Here is a 24,227-nt window from a genome sequence, read left to right on the forward strand (position 1 = left end):
TTCTCTCTTCCAAGTCCCCTCCCAGCTCTGACATTCCCTGTTCTAAGTCCCCTCCCAGCTCTGATAGTGTTTGTCCAGGAACAGGACCAGCCCTGGCGTGGTTTGACATAAGGATTCTAGGGCAGCTCGACTTCCCCATCACATCTGTGATGATTTAAAAACCAACTAATGAACCAAAGCCAAGCTGAGCTGGGCCCAAGAAGTCCCAGGCTTCTCTTCCCAGATCAGGTCCTGGGCTCCAGCTGCTGTCAGCTTCCCCTCCTTGGTGATAGGTGTGGTCTGGGGTGAGGCCTGAATGGTTGCGGGCAGGTGTCCAGCCAGGCTAGCGGTCCTGGGGATGGCCATGCCGCTTGATGTCATTGTATATATCGTTCACTCAAGGCGCATCCTTGGCAGCATGATAATGGAGTGGGATGACTGCTGGACCCAACAAGGGTGGGAGCTGAGTTCAAATCCCCGCTCCAGGCACTTGTAAGCTGTGTATGACCACAAGCCAGTCCTTTAACCCTGGGAGCCACATTTTCGGTAATAATTGCTGTGGTGCCTGGCTCTGCAGGGCTATTGTAAGGCGCCAGCTATTACATTATCACTGGCTTTTTGGCTCCTTCCTGGTCATCAGACCACCCCCAGGGGATGGAGAAGGACTTGGAGAAACACTCATTTCTTTCCACATTGTTCCTTGGCACCCAGTCTTGGGGGCTGTTGACAGATTCACCCAGCTCCCAGTGACACAGGCCATTGTTACTACTCTCTTAGCTGGGGCCATGGGATAAGTCACTGACCTCTCCCTGGGTCTCCATTTCATCATCTGTAAATTGAAGGGATTGGACCAGAAGGCCTAGGAAGTCCCTTCTAAGTCTGACATTCTGTGTCTTTGCTCATGGAGGTGTGCTGCATTAATGAAGAAAGCATTGGAGTAGGCAGGAGGCCAGATCCTCCCCAGTGCCTAGCACGATGCTTGGCATATAAGAGGGGCTTGATAAATTCTGGTTGATGGCTTGATTGAAGGCCTGGCTTTGCTACTTCCCAATGCCAACTGCCTCTGCAGATTTATCCGTATTTACTTTCTTTCTTTTCTTTCTTTCTCTACTCTACAATCCAGCCAAATAGGCTTCCCTCTCCACATTTCTGCTTCGTCTGTGCCCCAGCCCAAGAAGACCCATCTTCCTCACCCTGCCCCTTAGAATCTCCAATTTTCTTCAGAGCTCAGCTCCAGCCCCTCTCCTGCAGGAGCCACCCCAAGTTGCTAAGGCCTCCTTCACCAAAGTACCTTGTATTGATGTTGTATATCCTTATTGATGGACATGTCTCCCCAATAGAATGTAAGCTCCCTGAGGGTGGAAACTGTTCCATTTGTTTTTGTCTTTGTGTATCTAACACTTAGCATAGCACTTGACATAGTATGAGTTGAGTAACTGGCTTGTCAATTGACTGGAGTCAAAAGATCTAACTTTGGGATCCCAGCAGTGTGACCCTGGCGAAGTGATTTCTTTTTTTTTTTTTTTTAAATTCTTATTTATCTATCTATCTATCTATTTATTTATTTAATTTTTTTGTCAATTGGGGTTAAGTGACTTGCCCAGGGTCACACAGCTAGTACATGTCAAGTGTTTGGTCTGAGGCCAGATTTGAACTCAGGTCCTCCTGACTTCAGGGCCAGTGCTCTATCCACTCCTCCACCTAGCTGCCCCCTTAGTGATTTCTCTTCTCTGGACTAGCTGGCCTCAGAGGTCCCTTCCCACCCTAGTTCTGTGATCCAGTGAGTTCCCTGAGCCTCGGTTGGACCAGTTGGACTAGATTTCCTCAAATAGCCTTCCAATCCTGATTTCTGTGCTTTGTCCCCACAGCAAGCACGGTCCTAAACTCCAAGACCTTGGAAGTCCAGAGGGAGAGTCGAAAGAAGAGACGGCATTGGAAACCCCTAAAACCTGGGGCCGAGCAAGTACTCATTAACAAAGTAAGGACTTCCTTCTTGTTCCTCTGGGGGCCCTGGAAGCCTGTCTGTTGGCTTTTATAATCGGAAGGCTTTCCTCTTGCTGGCCACATTTTAAGCGTCAGCCCGTCCAGTGCTTGGAGTAGAAGTGATTTTTTAAAATGAGTTTCTGAGTTATTATATGGAGACACCAAAGTTGGGAGCATTAACCTTTGATTTTTTTTTTTCTCTGAGATTAATTTCTCTGAGAGATAAATCCAAGGCCTTTTATGGGCTCCACACCACCCACTGCTGCCCTTGACTTTGGCTGCTTTCCCCAAGTAGATGGGGAAACTGTGAGATTTCAAACCCAGGGTACGTTGGCTGTCTTTTATTACATCCTGTGGGCTCCTGGCTGTCTTCAGAGCTCTCGGGTGACATGTTTATGGGCCTGTCTCTTAGGGGAAGTTGTTTCACAAATATCAAGGCAAGCTGGGGGCTCCGATGGTGAGTGTTAGAAGGACTGTGTGCCTTCAAGTGTGTGTGTGTGTGCGTGTGTGTGTGTGTGTGTCTGTGTGTGTGTGTGTGTGTGTGTGTGTGTACCCGTGTGTAGCTGTTTTTTGTGTGGCTGTCCATGCATGTGTATACACGTCTGCCTATAGGCTTATGTATGTTCATGTGTCTTCATGCACACGTCTCTGTGTCTGTTGCCTGGGACAGCCTGGGAGAAGCTCCATAGCAAAGTGGAAAAAAAGAGAACTTTCCCTGGAGGCAGGGGATCTGCATTCTAATCCTCCAGCTCTCACTCCCTACCATGAGTGCGAATTATTTCATCTCCCTGGGACTCTTCATCTGTGCCATGAGAGTTTTGGACTAGCTGGCCTATGAAGGCCCTCCCTTCCAACTCTATATGTAGGAGCCTCTAAGAATGTGTGTGTGTGTGTGTGTGTGTGTGTGTGTGTGTGTGTGTGTGTGTATCTCAGCCTTTGTGCATGCTACTCTCTATGTGCCTATATCCATCTGTGTGTGTTCACGTTCTCTATGTATATGTGCCTTTGTGTGAGAGCATTTGTACATGTAGACCTGTGTGCCTGTGGGTACACACATGCACACACATGTATACACACATGTGTTGAAAAATGCAAGCATCAAATCCTTAGAAATATGGCTGACTGAGAAGGCAGTCCTTACAGACAGACAGTTGCTTCTACTGTGGCACCCCTTTTCCTCCCCCAAGGACAGGGCCCTGGCCCCAGGAGCCTCAAGGAAAATTCCTACCCACCTGGTTGCCTGCTTTGTATTCTCAGGTCTCTACCAGTTCTGAAAGTCTGTGATCCTCTGGAGTCTTAAGCTAGGCCTGGGGGAGAAGCTAGATTCCTTGTAGTCTGCTCTGGCTGCCTCCCCTGGAACAGTCCCTCTTGGACCCCTCCGTACAAGAGGCCCCTATGAGCAGGGCCCAGAGCACTCTGTTCCTTGGGAGCCAAAGGGCAGGAACACTCAGACCTGTATGCCCACTCTGTCTCCAGATTTCATTTACGTCGGTTTCCTCCATGGCCATAGAATAGTCAGACTACCTCAACCCCATGAAATGACTGTATTTGCTCGAAAACAGCACTTTGTCGTGGGAGGTTTGAAGGCATCTTAGGAAGACAGTGACTGGGTGACCCAACAAGGGGGCAAGGGATTGAAAGCACCAGCAAGTTTCTTAGAGTCCACCAGATTAAACATTCTCATTTGACCAAAGAGGAAAGTGAGGCCCATGCAGAGGAACCCACTTGTTTAGGTCCCACAGCTGGTGAGTATCTGCAATTAGAATTCAAATCTGGGTCCCCAGACTCCACTGATCTTTTCTTTCTAATGCACTGGGGCCACCCGAGCTCTGAATTGGCTTAGGATGGATGAATAGAAGGAGTGGAGGAGCCTGAAGCCTTGGGCACTCACCCCTCCTTCCTGGTTTAATAATGTTGGCTCCCCTCAGCCACTAAGAGTGTGGCTAGCAGTCAAAGCTTACTTTCTGCAAAGCTATCTCAGATATTTGCTGAGTTGTGTGATGTAGGAAGCATTTCTCCCCCTCTCTGGGCCTCAGTCCTCCTTGTCTGTCAAATTAGGGTTTGGGGCTGGTTGATCTCTTCAGATTCCTGCCATCTCTAAATCCTTCATTCCTCTAGGTTCACCAACCTCCTTCAGTAAATAGAGACAGAGAAGCCAACTGAGGCTAGGTGCTGAGGGGAAAAAACTCCCTGATAATTAGACCTGGCCTAAAGTGGAATAGTCTGGCATGGGTCCCTGCCACTGGACGTCTTCAAGCAGAAGGTGGATCAGCACATGCTGGGATGTTGGAAAGGGCATTCTTGGCCAGGGAAAGATTGGGCTCGATGGCCTCTCACCTCAGAGGGTTTGTGGAACCTCTGCCAAGTGCAGGGCATAGCCAGGGGATGGCACTGTGGAGAAATCTCAGTGATTCAGGAGTCCAAGAAATGGTTCGGGATCTGAGAAGTCTATGGAGCCTAACTGAGAAGTTAGGTGATTTGCCTAGGGACCCATAACCAGTGTGTGTCAGAGGAAGGACTTGAACCCAGAGCTGGCAGGCTCCAAAGCTACTGTGTGATGAGGCCTTTGTGATGCTTAAACTTTTGTTGTGGTGGTGTTCATTTGTTTCAGTCGTGTCTGACTCTTCATGAGCCCATTTGGGATTTTCTTGGCAAAGATGTTGAAGTGGTTCGCCATTTCCTTCTCTAACTCATTTTACAGATGAGGAAACTGAGGCAAACAGGGTGAAGTGACTTTCCCAGAGTCACACAGCTAGTAAGTGTCTGAGGCTAGATTTGAACTCAGGAAGATGAGTCTTCCTGACTTCAGGCCTGGTGTTCTGTCCACTGCAGCGCCACCTAGCTGCCCTGATGCTTAAAATAGCAAGTATAAAAATGGTATGTGTTGATATTCTTGATGTAAGTGAAAAGATATCCATGGAGTCTGATGAGGAAAGGTCATTACTGATGGGGGTGGGAGGGATCAAGGAAGGCTTCCTAAAGGAGGTGGCATTTGAGCTGGGTTTTAAAGGGTAGGAAGGAATTCAACAGTGGGATCCTAGAACCCTAGATCTGGAGCTGAAAGGGACCTCAGAAACCATCCCAGGGGTGGGGAACCTTCGGCCTCAAGGCCACATATGGCCCTCTAGGTCCTCAAGTGCAGCCCTTTGACTGAATCCAAACTTCACAGGACAAACCCTTTTATTAAGGATCTAACCCAACCCCCTCATTTGGTGGAAAAGGAAACTGAGGCCCAGGAATGTCATAGGATCCTCAATCTCATGCTGAAAAGGATCTCAGAGGTCTAGTCTAGCCCTTATTTAACACGGAGAAGGAAGCTGAGGCCCAGGGAGTTGAAAGAGATTTGTTTAAGACCACACAGAGAATCCTAGATATGGTGCTGGAAAGGACCATAGAGGTCATTGGGTCCAACCCATTCATGTTACAGATAAAATCACCAAGGTACAAAGAGATAAGTGACTTGGCCAGGGTTAGACCTAGGAAAGGTCTAAGGCAGAAAGTGAACCCTGACCCACCATGATGTGGGCACTTCAGGCCTATGATCATTCTAACCCTCAGTGATGCCCCCAAGCAAAGGGAGGGAGAAAGGGGAGGGGGAAATGGAACATCAAAGACACAACTTCAGATAACCAGAAAACACTGTAGGTGACACTCCAGGATATTCCACCCCCCTTCCCCCACTCCCTCAGTCCCTGGGCCTTACAGAAGCGGGGGGGGGGGGGGGACAGGGACGGGGATAGTAGTTTTTCTCCTCCCTGGCTTTTTCTCCATATCCTGTTTCCTTTCTGAAAAGTGTAGAACCCTGCCCTCCCCATCAAAAACCAACTCAAATTTGCTCCCGCCCCCTAAGAAGTTAAAATTAGCCCAGCTTCTTTCTTCTCTGGTGCTAGGCTGAGAAAATATATATAAACTAATTCATTAATTACTTGATAACTGTAAAATGCTTGAGAGGAGTTGGGGAGGGGTTGAAATTCTAAATCTGGCCCTAAGCCACTGGTTTAGCACCTGACTGCAGGCAGCTGCGTCTTCCGGCCCTCATGGAGTGGGCTGGATGGCCTGCCAAAGTGGGACTCCAAATAAATATCATGTCCCCCCTCACAGTGGGAAGATCTGAGCTTTTCCCAACTCTTCCATTCTCTCAATCTTCTCCCAGTGTCATGAAGTGACCTTGGGGGCAGGTGAGCCACTTCACCTAAGAAACTCCCCATCCCTAGAGGTTTGCAAGTAGAGGTTAGAAATTTAGTCTGGATTCCCAAAAATAAAAAAAATAAAAAAAACTTTCCTAATCATTTGACCTAAGTGAAATAGGCTGCCTTGGGTGATAGTGAGTTCCCCATCCTTAGAAGTCTTCAAGCAGAAACAGAATGCTCACCTCTCAGCATTTTTGGAGAGGGCAGCCTTGATCAGGCACAGTTTTGACAGTTTCTTTCCAATTCAGATTCCATGACTGGTGGTTTTTTCCTCTGTCGGTATTGAGAGGAAGCATAGTAGCATGGATAGAATGTTAGGCCTGGAAGTCAGCAAGACCAGAGTTCAAATTCAACCTCAGACACTTCCCAACTGTGTGAACTTGGGCAAGTCATTTAACCTCTGTCTGCCTCAGATTCTTCATCTGTAAAATGAGCGATTTAGGCCCTTCCAGATCTATAGTCCTATGGGACTTGAGGGTTTCAGATGGTGTCTTGAGGTGGGGAGAAAATTCAACTTTTAGGCAGATGTTTCTACCTATAAAAGTGGCCTCTCCCAAGGGCTGGTACCATGGGGTGGAGGTGGCAGGGGGTAGCTGGGCCTGTAGACTCCAGAGTCAGGAGGGGTAACAGTGACTTGTGTTTCTAGAGCACTTTAAGGTTTCCAAAGCACTTTCCCCCAACACCCCCCTGGGAGGAAGAGGGAGTATGAGGATTATTGACTCTGTTTACAGAATAGGAGACTGAGGCCTAGAGGAAGTGACTTGCTCAGAGTCACACTGCCAGTTAGTGGTGTGACTACAATGAAAACCTCCCAGTTCAGGGCTGACTTTATTACAGGGATGATTAATGATCCAATGGTTATGCTTTGGGGCAGTTGTCAGACTTGAGAGACGGCTCAGGCAAAGCAGCCAATATTTGGGTTCCAGTCCTAGCTCTATCACTTCTGGTCCTTGTGACCCTGGACCTTCAGCTTCACCTTCCTCCTCTGTGAAACGGATCTGAGGTCCCTTTCAGCTCTAGGTTCCATGATAGGTGATGGATTCTTTCTCCATTGGTTCGGGGAAAGGGGCAGGGGGAATTAATCTGCTGTGGCACGACCACTCTGAACATCAGTTTACTGCTCTGTTAAATAGGTCTGATGGTAATAATACTTGGGGCAGCTAGGTGGCGCAGTGGATAGAACACCGGCCCTGGAGTCAGGAGGATCTGAGTTCAAATCCGGCCTCGAACACTTGACACTTACTAGCTGTGTGACCCTGGGCAAGTCACTTAACCCCATTGCCTAGTTAAAAAAAAATAATAATAATACTTGGAGTACCTACTTTGGTGCAGGCTTGTTGGGAGGCTCAAATGAGATTGTGGATATCAAGTATCCTGTAAACACTTTTGGAGCCATTACTGGCCTTCCTCAGAGTGAATAATAATAGCTGATTTGTAACAGAGGAGGAAACTGAGGCCTGAAATCCAGGCCCATGGTTTCACAGCATCACTTACTGCCTTTCTCACCCTGGGTTATCTATTGTCAGAGCTCTCACCCTCCCTGAGGCAAAGTCGATGTCAGAGATTTGTAAAGCACTAGCACACAGTAGGTGTTTAATAAATGCTTATTCCCTTCCCATATTGAGTGGAGAGGGATTTGGAGAATTGGGGGGCCTTCCCGGCCTTCTGAAATCCTCCTGTGTGGGCATTACCTGTTCAAGGTGCTCTGAAGATGCTGATGGAGGAGAGCATTGGCAAGGATGGTCTGGGGCAAGCCTGGGGTCTTCACTGTACTTTGGCACTGGGCAGTTTGGCATTGTCGATAGCCCTGAATTTGGAAGCAGGGGTCTGGGTTCAAGTCCTGGCTCTGCCACTCTCCAGCTGTGTGAGCTTGGGTAAGGCTTTTCTCTCCTCTGGGCCTCAGTTTGCTCCTCTGTGAAACGGATGGATTAGACTCAGTGGCTTTTGGCGTCCCTTCCTAGTCCTAGAATCCTCTGGTCACTTCAATTCAGGAGACATGATTAAAAGCACCTACTATGTGCCAGGCAGGCACTGTACTGAGCACTGGTCCTATTGTGGGAAAGAGAAAGGAGGAGGCTGAAGTTAGTTTTGGTGCTGGGGTCCATCGATCCTGTTTGCTATGAGCCCACCCTACCTAGAACTGCCAAGACCAGGGCTGACCTGGCTTGGCTGGTAAGCACAGGCAGGGAGCTGTCCACAGCTGAGCCCTTTGAGGTAGATTCCAGCCTTGAGTTCTCTCTAAGGCTCTTAGAACACACAATTAATTAACTTCATAGGGAATTAAGAGTCCAACCTGATTTTACAGAGCAGGAACCTAGAGGTCCTGAGAAGCTTAAGAAGCCCTCGGGCGGGCGGGCGGTAGGAGGTCCAGCAACATGAGGTTATAGTCTTTTGCTGGCTCCTGGATGAAATTCCTGGAAATTCTAAGCATCCTCATGGCCTCATTGTGCCTTTCAGCTGTTGATAGGTGTGCATGGTGGCCATGACTTGGCAGGGCGACAGCCTTGACAGGCTTCAGTGGCTGTGATGTCTATTAGGAAGTTAGCACTGGGTGTGGGTGGGAAGCAGGCCCCGGGGAACTCAGTGCTTGGTGATGACTATTCTCTCCCTGTCTCTCTGTCTCTCTGTCTCTCCTTTCCCTCCACCCTCCATCAGTCAAAGACCACTCCGCTCTTATTTTTGTTCCTTTCTTCTCTTTTGGTTTCTTTCTTTTTCTATCCTTGTCCCTGGTTTAGAACTACTCATTCCTCCATCTTGCTCATTCTTTCTGGGCTCTGCACCCTGATTTACTTTTTTCTCTTTTATTCTTCTGAATCTTTTCACTTTGACTTTCTCATTCCCCCTAATCCCCTTTCTCCCTCTCTTCCTTCCCCCCCCTGACCTACACTTTCCCTTTCTTCCCTTCCCACTTTTCCTCTGCCCCAATCCCTCCTCCCTCTTTTCTCTCCCCCGCCCTCCCTCCACCCCTCTCCTTCCCCCTTCCTTTCCCATTCCTCCTCCCTCCCCCATCTTTCATCTCCCTGTCTTTGCTCTTATTCCCCATTCCTCCCAACCACCATCCTCCCTCTACTTCCAACCCCTCATTCTCCTCCTCCTCTCTCAACTTCCTATACTCTTCCCCCTCTCTCCTTGCCCCTCTTCTCCCCTCTCCCTCTCCCTACCCATCCCCTTTCCCCCTCCCCTTCCTCCCTCTTCCTCTCCTCCCTTCCCTTCCATCCCTCCCTGGGCCTCTTTCTTCCATCCTTCTCCCATTATCCCTCCCTCCTCCCCTTATACCTTCCCCCTTTCATTCCCCATCTCCTTGGATCCTCCTATCCGCCTCTCTTCTTCCATTCCTCCTCCCTCTAACTTCTCCCATTACCCCTCTCCCTCCCTTCTCCCAAACCCTATCTCTCCTTCATTCCATTTCCCTTCCTCCCTCCTCCTGTTCCTTCCCCTTCTCCTTCCTTTCCTCCATTTCCAGGCAATCTCCCTCCTCCTGTTTCTCCTCTCAATTCTCCTCTGCCTTCCCCCATACCTCTTCTCCCTCTAGTTCCCTCTCTCTTACCCTGCTATTTCCCCTTTCTCTTCCCCATCTCATTCTCCTCTCCCTAATGCCATTGCCCCTCTCTTTTTGACCTCCTCAATCCATCCAGCTTGCCCCTCTTTTCTCTCTCTCTCCTCTTTCTCTCTCTCTCTCTCTCTCTCTCTCTCTCTCTCCCTCTCCTCTCTTGGATCTCGCTCTCTTTCTGCTCTGCATTAGGGCCTGCAGAGCAGAGAATTCACCTAGAGACTGCCTGTCCACCTGCCTGCCCAGCAGCCAGCATCCCTCTCTGCCTGCCTGCCTGCCCTCAGGGCCCACCCACCAGTACCATCATGCCTCCTCCCAAGCTCCAGACTGCTTGCTTGCTTTGTTTTCACCATCACCCGCAGGAGCAGAGGACATTGGACCTCTTAGAGGGGCAAGAAGGGCCCAGGGCAAGGATAAGCCACTTCTAGGGGCCTGGCCAGGGACAGCCAGCCCAGCAACCGCCTGCTACAGCTCAGCGTGTTACTAACCAGCGCAGGGACCCATGCAGCTGTTGGCTAGCCTGTCTCTCCATCTCCAGGGTTCATTTCTATTACATTGGAATGGAATAAAAGTATCCAAACAGCTTGTCTACTTCCCCTTTCTAGGCAATGAGGTTCATCTGGACAGCCCTGCCAGAGGCACCCTCATTACAGTATCCACTGCCTGGCACTTGGTGGAGGGCACCAACTGAGGGGTATGGTGGGGAGGATTTGATGGGGTTGGGGTGGAGGAATGATAAAAATGGGTTAGTTGTTGAGAGGGGAAGATCTGGGAATTGCCAGTGGTGGGAGAAGGGGTAATAAGGGAGGGGGACTAGGAAGACCTCCCCTCCCCCATTTCTATGCCCTAAGGTCCCTTCTATCCCATGGTCTAAGGGCCCTCCCAGCTCTGACACTCCATAGAAAAGGTGCCTTTTATTTTTGACATTTAGATCCTTAGGCCCCTTCCAGCCCTGGTAGGCTGATTCTTATAATTCTCTGAGAGTATCTTGTTCTGTAACTTATATAACATCCTTCATTGGGATTAGTGGTGCTACCTCACTGTGGCAGAATTCTTAAGGAGACAGTCCATCTCAGGCTGCCCTGTAAATCAGTATGACCCAACCCCCTCCACAGACCAATCCCCAGTCCTCCCCCATGGTGGGCCACAGTAGGCCCCCACATTAAGCCTGTGCCTGACATCCAATCAGAATTGTTCTCCAGCTCAGCTGGGCTGGGGCTGGGGGTGGGAGTAGGGGTGGGGGTGGGGGACCACTGTTGCCCTGGAGAAAATGCAGAGGCTTAGCTGAGCTTCAGGGAACCCCGGCTGAGAGTCATTTGGTTCAAAGGGAGGCTGCATTATTTTAGAGGAGAAACCATCTTCTCCCCTGAACAAATAGTCCCGGTAATAAGATGATGATTACCAATAATAATAATTCACACTTCAATACTGGCGCAATGCCAGCAAGCAGCAGCAAGTACAGACACTCAGACCCTTTTGGTAGTACATAGGCTGGGGCAGCCAAGAGATCTGATCTGGAGAATGGATCAGCAGTCACAGAAGCACAGTGTTTCAGACTGGGAAGAGCCTTCAAAGGCCCTCAAGGCCAGCCTGATGCTGAATAGGAATACCCTCAATAGCATTCCTGACAACTGGTCATTGGGTCTCTCTAACACTTCGGTTGATGGGGAACTCACTACCTTAAGACATCCTGTTCCATTTGGAGACATCTTAAATTATGTTGTTCTCCCCCTCCCAAAAAACAAGCCTAAATCTGCCTCCTCTGTATCTTTCACCCCTGTTTGTAACTTCTGGGGCCAGATGGTCTAATTCAGAGGTGGGGAACCTGCAGCATCAAAGCCACATGTGACCTTCTAGGTCCTCAAGAGTGGCCCTTTGACTGAATCCAAACTTCACAAAACAAATCCCTTCAAACGTCAGACTTTCAAATACTTGAAAATAGCATGAGAAGGGGGTGGGATCAGTCCTCATAGCCTCTCGCCCAGGGTTATAGCTGCTGGTGAAATGGTGTTTGAAGATTGTCTACGGCTTGCAAAGAGGCAGGGTGATACAGTGGCTAGAGATCCAGCCTTAAAGCCTGAAAGCCTTGGATTCAAGCTGGGCCTCTGCTGCATCCTACGTACGTGACCTGGGAGGGCAAGTGGCTTCACCTCTGGGTGCAGCTCTCTAGTCAGCTCACTCAGACTGGGAGTTGCAGAGGTGGTAACAAACTGCATCAGAGAAAGGAATTTCCTTACCTGGGAGTTCCAAATAACTTCATAGGCCCAGTCCCCATCCTATTGTGGATCACAGGGCTTCTTTAATGACCTCAAACTTCTCCCCCAAACAAAGGCTCATCTTTTCACTATCAGTATTTCTTCTAAAGATGGGCTGAGTGCCTGCTCAGTTCTATCCATGCCCCTACTTCTCCCGAGGGTCCTTACAGGGGGGCTGTGAGACATGGACCACACCAGTTTCCCAAGTATTGAAAATGAATATCACACAGAGGGCAGTGGTGAGACACACAGTGGGTGGCAGCCAGCTACAGCCCAGAACCAGGGAAGATTTCAAGGATGTCATGAGGGAAGCAGATGATAGGAAGAACAGATGGTCCGGTCACATGGTGAGGGTGAGAGACGACAGGCAGACAGACCCAGTGCTTCTCTGGTACCCTTGTCTTGTCAGGAGAAAGTGAGGAAGGCCTCTAGCGTCATGGGGTTGACCCCCCCACCCCCCGTGGTGAGCTTAGGGGAGGATGTGGACAGCAGCCACCCAGGGTGGGAAGGTAGGCACATGGTTGGAGGAAGGCACATTGAAGATCAGGGACCTCCCAGGTGCATTGGAGTAGCTGAGGTGGAGATTGAGGACGGAGGGAGATGATTCAGACCTATCTAGCCCCAGTGACCATGGATCTGCTCGCCAAGGATGATGATATGCATCTAAGAACATTTTGGCTCTCCTCCTGGTTCTGTCACTCCCTGAGCTCTGTTGACTTTGAATAGGTCATTCCCCCTCTCTGGATCTCAGTTTGTTCACTGGTAAACTGAGGGAGTCAGATTGGATGAGGGCTAACAGCCATCCATTCCAACTCTAGCTGTTCTGTGGTACGAGGCCATGTTCAGGTCTGTTATTTTCTCTTTTACGGTCCCTGATGGCCCCTATTGCTCTATGTTCTAAGAGTCTCTGAGCGCCACCATTTTCTAAGATCCCTTCTTGCTTAGATATACTGTGTACAGTATATATACTGCCCTTTTGGCTCTCACGTTCAATGACCCAGTGCTCAGAGGTCTCCAGTTTTCCCAATGCCCTCTGTTCTAAGGTTTCTCCTAGCTCTTCATTCTGGCTTCTAAGGTCCTTTCCTCCTCTGACATCTTTGTAGTTCCTAAGATAGCTTCCAGCTCTGGCGTGGAATCCCAAGTAGGGTGGCTCAGTGCCAAGAGCCGGCCCTAGGGCTGCATAATACTGGCAAGCCAAAGACCTCCAGCTGAAGTGACTTGCCCAGAATCACACAGCTAAGTATCTGAGGTCAAATTTGGACTCGAGTTTTCCTGACTCTTAAGTCCAGTGCTCTACCTATTATACCACCTAGCTCTTACATCATAGACTGATTTAGAACTGGGAGGGATCTAATAGAACAAGAACTCCAACTGCCACATTTCACAGATGAGGAAACTGAGATAGACAGAGGTTCAGTACCTTGGTCAAGGTCACACAGCTGGTAAGCATCTGAGGCAGGATTGGAATCTAGGTCTTTCTGACTTCAGGTCCACTTTCCTATCCATTACACCTATGGCCAGGGGGCCCCAAACCAGAGTCATATGTAATTGGGAAATATTTAACAAAATAAAGAAAAATACAATAAGGCATAAATAATGTTAATATATGGTTTTCTGAGTCAATATGTGCCCATAGAGGATCCTGCTCCTGTGGAGCTTGGTGGCCTCTGCTCTGTTATACCAGGTATACCTCAAAGACAATGGTAAACGAAAGGGATGCTTCTGACATTGTTAGAGTATCTTGTTAGGGGGCCAACATCTCTAATTCAACCCAGTTTCCTTCTCTCTATTCCTCAGGCACAGACTGTGACCCTAACCCCAGCCTGCCATGAGCCAAGTGCATTCCATTGGTCTCAGATGGGTATGGGAATGAGCAGGAATAGGTAATTCAGCCTGCTGTCCCTTCCCAGAAAAACAACTCCTTGCATAACTTTATTGATGTCAAGTGGGCAGGCCAGACTGAGAGTGATGAGCCCCCCTGGGGCTCAAACCTTGGCTCTGACACTTGTGACCATGGGCAAGTCACTTGCCATCTCTGCACCTCAGTTTCTTCATCTGTGAAGTGGGATTGATAATGTCTATAGTATCTGTTGTGAGGAAAGCACTATAAAAATGTGAGTTGTAGTCATTATTATTCTCTTTCTGCATTATTTCTCTTTTCTGCTCTTTATACTTTATATATTTTCTGCTCTTTTTTATACATCTGTGTGGAATTGTAGGCACTGTCAAGCAGGAAGCACTGGAGTGTGGTGGAATCTTTCAGTGGAATTGAGTTCTCATCACTGAGGAGATATTTTCATCCCCTTCGTTCCTCTCTGATACCATCCTTTACATTGCTTCTTGTGTCCAACTCATCTCGGTGGTCTATGCTGCAATCTTAGCTCTGCTCACTATGTGTCTTTCCATTGGCCTTTGTGTGACTTGTAATTTGGATTCTTCAGAGGAGGTGGCATTCCATGACTTCCAGCCAAATAGCACGACTGGGAGAATATTGCTTTTAAAAAGGTGGGCAGGCTAAGTGACCTCGAAGGTTCCTTCTAAGAGCTCGGAATCTATGATCCTATGAATTTTGTTTCACGGAGTAACTCAAGGGCATTGACATCACTGCACAGTCTTCTCTATAGTCAGCTGGCCTCCTCTTGTTCTGTTATTGTCCATTTTCTGTGTCTATGATATAGGTACCAATTGGCCAATTCTCTGAGTGGACAATCGGATGGCATAGCATAGGCATTCTTCATCCACATGGTGGGATAGTTAGGATGAATTCTTTAGAGTGTTGAGCATCTCTCTGAAGAGGAAGACCTCCAGTCAATCTCAGATGCTTGTGTGACCCTGGGCAAGTCACTTAACCTCTTAGTGACCAGGCAACTCTATATGTTGCCCATGGCTGATATGGCGATATGTTTTGCATAATTTCACATGTAGAATTGATATCACATTGTTTGCCTTCTCAGTGGGTGGGGGAAGGGTGGAAGGATGGGAGAGAATTCCAAACTCACAAATTTTTAAATCAATGTTAAAAATAAATAATAAATAATTTTTTTTTTAAAAAAGGCTATAAGTTGCAGAACAGGTGCCAACCTCCATCAGTAGAGGAAGTCTGCTTACCAGGTATTCCTTTTAGAAGTGTCAAACACGTGACCTTCTGGCTTTTGTGGCCCACCGTACTTCTGAGTGCTTGAACCAGGTTAAAATGGAATATGTGGTTTTCAAAGTTAATATGTAGCCCACAGGGTTCCTTATGTACAGCTTCGCGATCCCCTTTCTATTTGAGTTTGACATCATAGCTCAATACCAATGAAGTGATAGGTCTGGGTGAGAGACAGAGAAATGGATTTCATTTAGGAGTCTCTGCAGTGTCCCTGGGCTTGCGCCTTGTCCCCACAAACAGAGACACCTTGAGGACCTCACCACCCACAGGGAATCCTCCCTCTTTGACTTACACTCTGCACAAGGCATCTTCTGTGACAGTGACGAACAGCTCTCACGAGCATATCTCCCTCTGGTTTATTCCTTGTTTAATATCGCTAATTAGAGTGTCATTAAACCACACTCTATGTTGTTGTGCCAAACCACGAGTCCCATATGATGTTAGCACACACATTGGAGGCATGTTGTTGTATGAGAATCTTAAAGATGCCATTTTGTTCTCCCAGATCAGATTGATTACCCAACAAACAATAAGCACGACGCGATGGTGTGTTTTCTGTGCCCTTCCAGACAGTTGTGGGACTGGAAAGATGTAATTTGCCAGAGACTTTTTATTTGGGAAAGCCTGCCTGTTCCTAGCTTATTTCTTCAAGGCTAGCTTTAATACATGTATAGATGGTGCTTGTAAAGAATTCCTGGTGATGGGAGAGTAGGTGTATGGATTGGCTGTTATTGATGTCTTAATTAACCTATTTTTAAAAAACATTAATAGTAACTCATCCCCCGCCCCAATCATTTGGTTTATTGGGAATCAATCCTTCAGCACCTTCAAAATTGTACTGCCTCCAGCCCAGACCTCTTCTGGATACACTTGGTCTGTTCCAGCAGCTCTTTCTGTCTTTATTTTCTTTAGTATAATTTCTCATCCTTATTCTGGGGAGTGGAGGAGTGGAGGTGGGGGGACTATAAAGTTAGAGTCCAGAAGTGTTGGCTACACTTTCAATTATGGATAGTTTCTTATAGAAATCTATACTGATCTTTTCTTTCTTTCTTCCTTCCTTCCTTCCTTCCTTTCTTCCTTCCTTCCTTCCTTTCTTTCTTTCTTTCTTTCTTTCTTTCTTTCTTTCTTTCTTTCTTTCTTTCTTTCTTTCTTTCTTTCTTGTCTGCTTTCTGTCTTCTCTCCAGTTTCAACTTTGGTATCTTGGCTGTTGGTATGATTTGGCTTAATTGGGTTTCAGTCCAAACTTTCTATAAACTTGTATTTCCCCTATTTTTCACTGTTTTAGGAGGTGGTACTGCAGGAAACCTTTCACCATCCTCCTCTCAAAGTTTTTGCAAATGAGTTTATATTCTTAACTGGTGTTGGCCTTGGCCACCATACCTCCTTGTTTGGTATGGAGATCCAGTGTTTGCTAGTTGGGGTGGTTTCTGGGATTTTTTGGCCTCTTTATATTGGTTACACTTTTGTAGGAGATGGTGGTAGTCTATATTAATGCTTGTTCTTTTATCCATTTCCCATTTTTCAGCATCAATAGCATGTTTACAATAGTTCCAACTTGATCTCCTTAATGGCAAACCCTATATCCTCCTTTTTTATTGTCCTTCTAATTTTGTTATTGCTTGTGTGATCTTTGTTCAAATAAACTGATGATCTGACTGTACACAGAGAGCTAATTGGAAAATGGCTTACATTGATAACCACTTGTTTCCTGGCTGTTAAGAAACAGTCAATTTCATATTATCCCCCCTGGTTTTCTTTGGTGCTTACCCAGTTCTCTCTGTGAAGATTGTGTTTTCTATGCAGTCTGCAAGCCCTTGATTCCTTTCATTTAATGATCCTGGGCCATATTTTCCAATATTTTTCACTGTCCTCTACTCTGCTCACCTACATCTTGAAGTCACCATAGGTGGGAAAAGATATGATGCGTTTCATTTAAAAGATCTAATTGAGTTTGTCATAGATTGTTCCACCTCCTTGTCCACTGCAACATCTGCTCGTGCCTAAGTTGCTGCTATCTTCATGGCAGTCTTGTTGCTTACATTCATCCTGAACACTATGAGACAAGATGAATCAGCAAGCCATGTGATTACAATGTATGTTTCTTCTTGCTTTCGGAAGCATGACAAAATGGACCCCCACCATCACTCTGATTTGTCACTTCAAGGAAAACCAGTGAGCCAGTCTTCCATATAACAGCAGCCTTCTTATATCTTTGGGTTTCATTTATAGTGAAAATGTCAATATTGATATGACTCAGTTCCTCTACTAGTAAGTTGGCTCCCTGGCCATTAGACAAGGATCTCATATTCAGTCATCGTGGTATGTCCATAGATCCAGGGTGCAGAAGAAAAAGAGAGGGGCCTAGGGCTGCTGACCAGTTGGTGTTTTCCTGAGTTTCATGGCCAAAGATGATGACCTAATGGCCAGTTTACTGATGATCAGCCTCTGTTTACGGATTTATTAGTTTACTGCTTATCAGCATCATTTTTATTTTATTTTTTTTTTCTGACTAGGCAATGGGGTTAAGTGACTTGCCCAGAGTCACACTGCTAGTAAGTGTTATGTGTCTGAAGCCGTATTTGAACTCACGTCCTTCTGAATCTAGGGCCGGTGCTCTATCCACTGTGCCACCTAGCTGCCCCTTATCAACATCATTTTACTGATGATCAGTGCTTAGCTAGGCTGGTCCATGGTGCTGTTTGACATCTACCTAAAGCCTTTCCGGCCAGATGAGAGCCTGCCTCTTCTTGCCTCCTGTGCTATAACCTTCAAAAGCCCACTGTCTCCATGCCACAAGAAAGCACTGGAGAAGGGCTTGTATGGAGGGAGAATAAAGTGGGAAGAGCATTGAACTTGGCAGAGGGCAGGGTTTCAATCCTGATTTGCCCCTTAGCTGCTGTATGACCCTGGGTATAAAAGCTTGGTCTCAGGAGGAGGAAACAGGCGCAGTGGGTACATATACCAAAGAGAGGCAAATTAGGCACTGTATCAAGAAATCCTTCCCGACAATTAAGGCTGTGCCCAAGTGTGATGGGCTGAGATTGGGAATGCTGTTGAAGGGATTCTAGTTCTGGCCCCTGAGGGCCCTTCCAATTGAGATTCTGAAATTTGAAGGAGCCATTCAAAAGGAGCCTCAGTTTCTTCATCTGGAAAATGGAGACAGTGACTTATGCACTCTCTACCTCACAGCATTGTTGTGAAACTCAAAGATGCTTTTGTTTACAGAACCCCAGAAATCCACAGTATCCTTGTTGCTGGGATTTGAACACTTGTTATTAGCTTTGAAGGTGAACAGGTAGAAGAATCAGGTGGCAGCTTGGGGAGGAGGGAGGGAGAGAGGCTGAGGGGAAGGCAAAGCAGATGGCCAGGGGGCATCTTGGTGAAAACTGAGCCAGAGAGGATTCTTCTGCAGCCTCAGCTCTTGCAAAGATCTTTCTTCTTAATGAAATAAGAAGGGGGGGAAAAAAAGGTCTTTTCTGCACTGAGGCTTTTGCTACCTGCTAATTACCTAAAGGAAATGAGATAAAATATCCATTATCCCAAATTGAAGTGCTTTCTTCCTGTCTGAAGGGCCGGGGAAGTAATCTTGCTGTGTTCAGACCAGCCTGACCCGAAACAAAACGAGGATTATAGTGGGATGACGTACCATTTGAGGAGTCTGAAATTCAAAACCAGCCTAGTTTCCTATGACTCAGGACTTTACCAGGCTGAGATGGAATCCTTAGGCTTTGGGGAGGTACAAATGACTTATAGTCAGAGGAGTTGGGTTCAAGCTTTGCCACTTACTAGCTGTATGACCTTGGGAAAATCACTTCCCAATTCTTGGGCTTCAGTTTCCATTTCTGGGAAGTGACAGCATCCCAGATGATTTTTTTTTTTAGGCAATTGGGGTTAAATGACTTGCCCAGGGTCACACAGCTAAGTGTCTAGTGTTTGGTCTGAGGTCAGATTTGAACTCAGGTCCTCCTGACTTCAGGGCCAGTGCTCTATCCATTACACCACCTAGCTGCCCCCATCCCAGGTGATTTTAAAGGTCCCTCCTAATCCAAAGCAACCCAATCCAACAAGCTTACTCTCTACTAGGCTCCCTGCTAAGTTTTGGAGAACAAAGACAAAAAACAAACAATCCCTGTCCTCTAGCTTTCATGTTCAGTTGTTTCAGTCATGTCTGATTCTTTCTTGACCCCATTTGGGGTTTTCTTGGCTAAGAGACTGGAGTGGTTTGCCATTTTCTTCTCCAGTCCATTTGACAGATGAGGAAACTGAGGCAAACAGGGTGAAATGACTTGCCCAGGGCCATACAGCTGGTAAGTGTCTGAGGCCAGATTGGAACTCAAGAAGACCAGTCTTCCTGACTCTAAGCTCGGCATTCTATCCACTGTCAGCCCCTGCCCTCCAGCAGTTTACCATTTTCTGGGGAGAAACACTCGGAGAAGTCAATATAAGAATATACTCCAAGGAGAGATACAAGAAAAGAAGTCAATATAAGAATATACTCCAAGGAGAGACACAAGAATGGGTGGGGGTGGGAAGTGCTAACAACTAAAATTTGTGCTTTATTGGCCAGAGCAGAGTGGATGCCCTTCCAGAGTTTTGTTTTAATTCAATTCAATGAACGTTTATTAGTTTTATTGAATTTTGTTTGGCACAGCTCTAATAACAGGCACAAGCACCTACTCTGTGTCAGGCACGGTGTTAGGCACTGGGGGCACAAATGAAAAAGGCAGACCCTTTGAAACTGCTGCTTGGTTCTCACCCCAAAGCACTGATTTGCATTTCAGTCTTTCTGACAGTGCCTTTAGTGGATGGAGAAATTCCCAGAGGTCTGAAAGGGCCAGCCGTGACCAATCTTGCCTGGAGCTGCCAGGTTGGCAGCTGAGTCCTTTGTCATCTGCAGCAACTCTTCAGATGTCCTTCATCTGTATTGAGCAGGAAGCCACCAATTGTGGGGACAAAGGACTTGAGTCCAAAGCCCAGCTCTGACACCTTCATCTCTACGGGCCTCAGTTTCCTCCACTGTAAAATGAAGGGGTGGCCTGTGAGGCAGCTAGATGACATAGTTAAATAGAGCAATGGACCTGGGGTCCAAAAGATCCAAGTTCAGATTTGGCCTTAGACCCCGGGCAAGCCATTTAACTTCATTTGCCTCAGTTTCCTCATCTGTAAAATGAGGATAATAATAGCACCTGCCTCCCAGGGTTGTTGTGAGGATGAAATGAAATATTTGTAAAGCGCTTAGCACAGTGCCTGGGACATAGTAGGTGCTTAATAAATGCTTGCTTCCTTCCTTCCTCCTTTTTTTCTGAAGTCCATTCCAGCCCAAGATCTAGGACCCCCTTACTTCCCTTCTCTGGGCCTCAGTTTCCTTGTCTGTAAAAGAAGGGGCTTAGACTAGATGGTCTCTGAATTCCCTTCCAACTGTAGGTTTGGAATATCTTAAGTCCTTTCAGGGAAAAGCAACAGTCTTCCTCTCTCCTGAGTATGTTGCTGGAAGGAGAGAGACCTCCTCATCACAGCCTGGTGTCAGGGAGAAGAGGATGGGGCTGACCAGGCCTTAGAGATGCTGGTTCCCTATTCGCCTTCCTCTCTATGTTGTTGCCTTCCTCATGTTTCTTAAGTCAAAACACTTAGAAATCAATTGTTGTTCAGTTGTGTCTGATGCTCCATGGCCCCATTTGTAGTTTTCTTGGCAAAGATACTGGAGCGGTTTGCCATTTCTTTCTCCAGCTCATTTTACAGATGAGGAAACTGAGGCAAACAAGGTGAAGTGACTTGCCCAGGGTCACGCAGCTAGTGAATGTCTGAGGTTGGATTTGAACTCAGGTCTCCCTGACAGCTAGGTGGCGCAGTGGATCAAGGCAAACAGGCTTATATTTTCACAGCACTGATATGTTGAAGCCCTTTCAGTCACACCATGAATCCTCTTACTCTATCCCAGGGAGAAGGGGGATGAAGGTTTACTCTACTCATCTGGGGTGCCTTCCCTAAGGTCACATGGCCAGCCAGAGTTGTCACTGTGGCTAGAATACAGAGCTGACAGTTCCCAGAGCAGCACCTGGAATGGGCCTTGTAGCATGAGGCAACAGAAGGAACACTAGATATGGGTCAGTGCCTAGGTCTTTCTCTTTGGCAAATCACTGGCCCTTGCTCAACCTCAGTTTCTTCATCTATAAAATGGGGATAATCTTATTTGCTCTGGTAAAGAGCTTACCTCAGAACCACAAAGTCCTAGATACAAGTCCTGCCTCTATGGAACACGGCCTACATGACCGTAGGCAAGGCACTTGACCACTCCATGCTCTAGGCAACATCCAGAAAATTTCCGAGGGCCTGAAAGAAATAGAGGCAGTTTCCTCATTAAGGAGGCATCTAGATGAAGAGCGTTGGGCCTGGAGTCAAGAAGTTAGTAGCTGTGAGATACTCTGAGCCTCAGTTTTCTCATCTGTAAAATAGGAATAATAACAGCCCTACCTCACCTGCTACTAGGAAAAGCGCCACTTAAATTCTACCTATTATTCTCAGGAGTGAGTCAAAGCAGATATTTTGGCTTTTTATTCTTTGAGTTTTTCTTTACTACAAAGGAGAGAGTTGGGGAGGGCAGAATATATTGGGAAATGGCTATGATTTAAAAACCATAAAGACATCAATTAACAAACAAACAAAAACCAAAGAATGTGCCCATCAAATTTAACAGATGGCTACCTGGCCTCTTCTCTGCCATTAGGACTAGCTCTGGTCAGAACAGTACTTAACACTGGGCTTCCTTTCATTGTTCTACATCTGTCAATCACCAGAGAGGCTTTTATTAAGGTAGGCCTAGTAGGTTTCCAGGCTTTGTGCTGAGTTCTGGAAAGACAAAGACCAAAACAAAAGAGTCCCTTTGGGAGCTTGCATTCCAATGGGCGAGATGGACATGTAAATAACCAGGCATTTACAAGATACTGTGTGCTGGTAGGGGAGAGGGGAAGGCCCTAGCCGATGGGGACGCTGGGAAAGATCTCGTATGGAAGGTGGGTTTGGGGCCTGAGCCAGGCATTCTGAGAGGCTAAGGAGAGGGCATTTCAGTGATGTCAGAGAGCCAGGGCCAAAGCTAGGACATGGGACTTGGGAGATAGAGCATTCTGTTTGTGGAACACCGAGAAGACTGGTTTGGCTGGATCATTGAACACATGGAGGGCAGTCCAGTGTAAGAAAACTGGACAGGTAGGAAAAGGCCCGGTTATGAAGGGCGTTAAAAGCCAAACAGAAGAGGTAACAGGGAGCCCCTGGAGGTTATGAAATAGGGGATGAGGGTACCACAAGCAGACCTGTGCTGTGTAGAGGGTGACTCGGAGCAGAGAGAGAACCTTTTTTTCCTTGTTGTTGCTCTCTCTCTCTCTTTTTTTTAAAATTTATTTTGATTTATCAACAATCACTTCCATAAGCTTTTGAGTTTTAAATTTTCCTCCCCCTCCCTCCCCACCTCCCTCCCCTAGATGGTGTGCAATCTGATATAGGAGAGAAAACACTATTGCAGAAGTCCGGGCTTAAGGCAATGAAGGGCCTGCACCAGGGTGGTTGGCCATGTGAATGGAACATATATATATACAAGAGATGGGAAGATAGAAAAGACAAGTACTGGACAAGACACCCAATTCCAGGTGCCGGTGATGTGACAGAGAGCTTTGGTGAGAGGTTAGGAGTGGATAGTAGATCTTAGAGAATTACCTTGCATAAAGATGTGAATTGAATCTATGGAAGCTGATGAGATCACTGTGAGAAAATAGAGCAGAAAAGAGATTGAGAACCAGGAGAGGAGAGAGTGTGCAAAGAGGTGACAGCCAGCAGCAGCAAGGCTGGAGGGAGGTCCAGAGGGACCTAGGAGGCTCCCCAGTACACAGAGCCCTGGGCCTGAAGTCCGGAAGACCTGAATTCAAAGACACTAGCTGTGGGACCCTGGGCTGCTCACTTACCCTCTGCTTGCCTCAGTTTCCTCAACTGTAAAATGGACATAACAATAGCACCTACCTCCTAGGGTTGTTTGTAGGATCAAATGACATGATGTTTATAAAGTGCTTAGCAACAGTGCCTGGTACATAGTAGGTGTTTAATAAATGCTTGCTTGTTCCCTTTGCTTCCTCCCCCCAAGAAGGGGGAGAAAAAGCGTTAGAACTGGCAATTGAGAGACAGTTTGGGTTGAATGATGAGGTCAGAAACCAGACTGTAGAGTTCAGAGAGTGATAAGAGGGGAAATGAAGGCACCAGCTGGAAGAAGCTTAGCTGAGAAGGGGAGGAAAGATATGAGGTGATAGCCTAGTGAGGATGGATCAAACACAGGTTTTTCATTTTCATCGATTGTAATCATTGTATATTTTGTTTTCCTGGTTTGGGCTGGATTTACTGCAACTTCCTTTGCAAATAGCTCTAAGTGGCCCTTTGGAGGCCTGGACCATGCCTCCCTCTGCCACCCTGATCTTCTGAACTCACATTCCCCTGTGTCCCAGGGGCTCAGCTGGGTTTTCTGGGCCTCAGCTGTTCCATGGTGGGCCTTTTCTGCCAAGCAGGCTATCCCTAGACACTGCTCACTGAATGGCCTCAGCCGTCGGAGCTGTAGCAGAAATGTGATTGTGTCATTAAAAGGAGCTGATGTGGAGATTCAGGTCCCCCCTGACAGTCTCTCACCCTTTTCTCACCCTCTCCTCTATAATTCATCTTTTTTTTTTTTTTTTTGGAATCACTTTTTCCTGCTTTGTCTAGTTGTGTGACTTTGGGAAAGTCTCTTAAACTCTCTCTATGAGAGGGTGGGACTCAGCCTCGAAAGTCCCTTCTAGCTCTAATTCCATGACCCTTTGAACTTTCTGTCCCTCCAAGGCCACTCTGGACACAGCTTCTTTAATGCCGTCTGCTCCTGCCTCTCTCTTCTCCCTCTGATGGCTCCCCATTCCCTAAGGGGAGACAGTTCAGACACCTCAGCCTGGTATCGAGCTCTTTATGGTCAGTTCTACCCTACCTTTCTGGCTATGTCTCAGAGCTGGACCATGTGGGTGCTATCATGCATTCTCATCTTGTTGCCTTTGCTCACACCATCTCCCATACCTGGAATGGACTCTCCTCCCTCCTTACCTAGTTCTCTGAGCACT

General features: G+C 47.2%; 1 protein-coding gene across 3 annotated transcripts in view; it reads left to right on the plus strand.

Moving 5' to 3' along the window:
* ARHGEF9 (Cdc42 guanine nucleotide exchange factor 9) overlaps window positions 1-24,227 on the plus strand; it is a 277,350-nt gene that overhangs the window by 57,579 nt on the left and 195,544 nt on the right. For all 3 annotated transcript variants that reach the window (XM_027836028.1, XM_027836022.1, XM_027836035.1), the window contains exon 5: window positions 1,848-1,957. In XM_027836028.1, coding sequence (XP_027691829.1) covers window positions 1,848-1,957 — 110 coding nt within the window. The remainder of the gene's footprint in view (window positions 1-1,847; window positions 1,958-24,227) is intronic.

The sequence above is a fragment of the Vombatus ursinus genome, unplaced genomic scaffold (assembly GCF_900497805.2).
Source record: "Vombatus ursinus unplaced genomic scaffold, bare-nosed wombat genome assembly UNPS02004423.1, whole genome shotgun sequence".
NCBI classification, from domain to species: Eukaryota; Metazoa; Chordata; class Mammalia; order Diprotodontia; family Vombatidae; genus Vombatus; species Vombatus ursinus.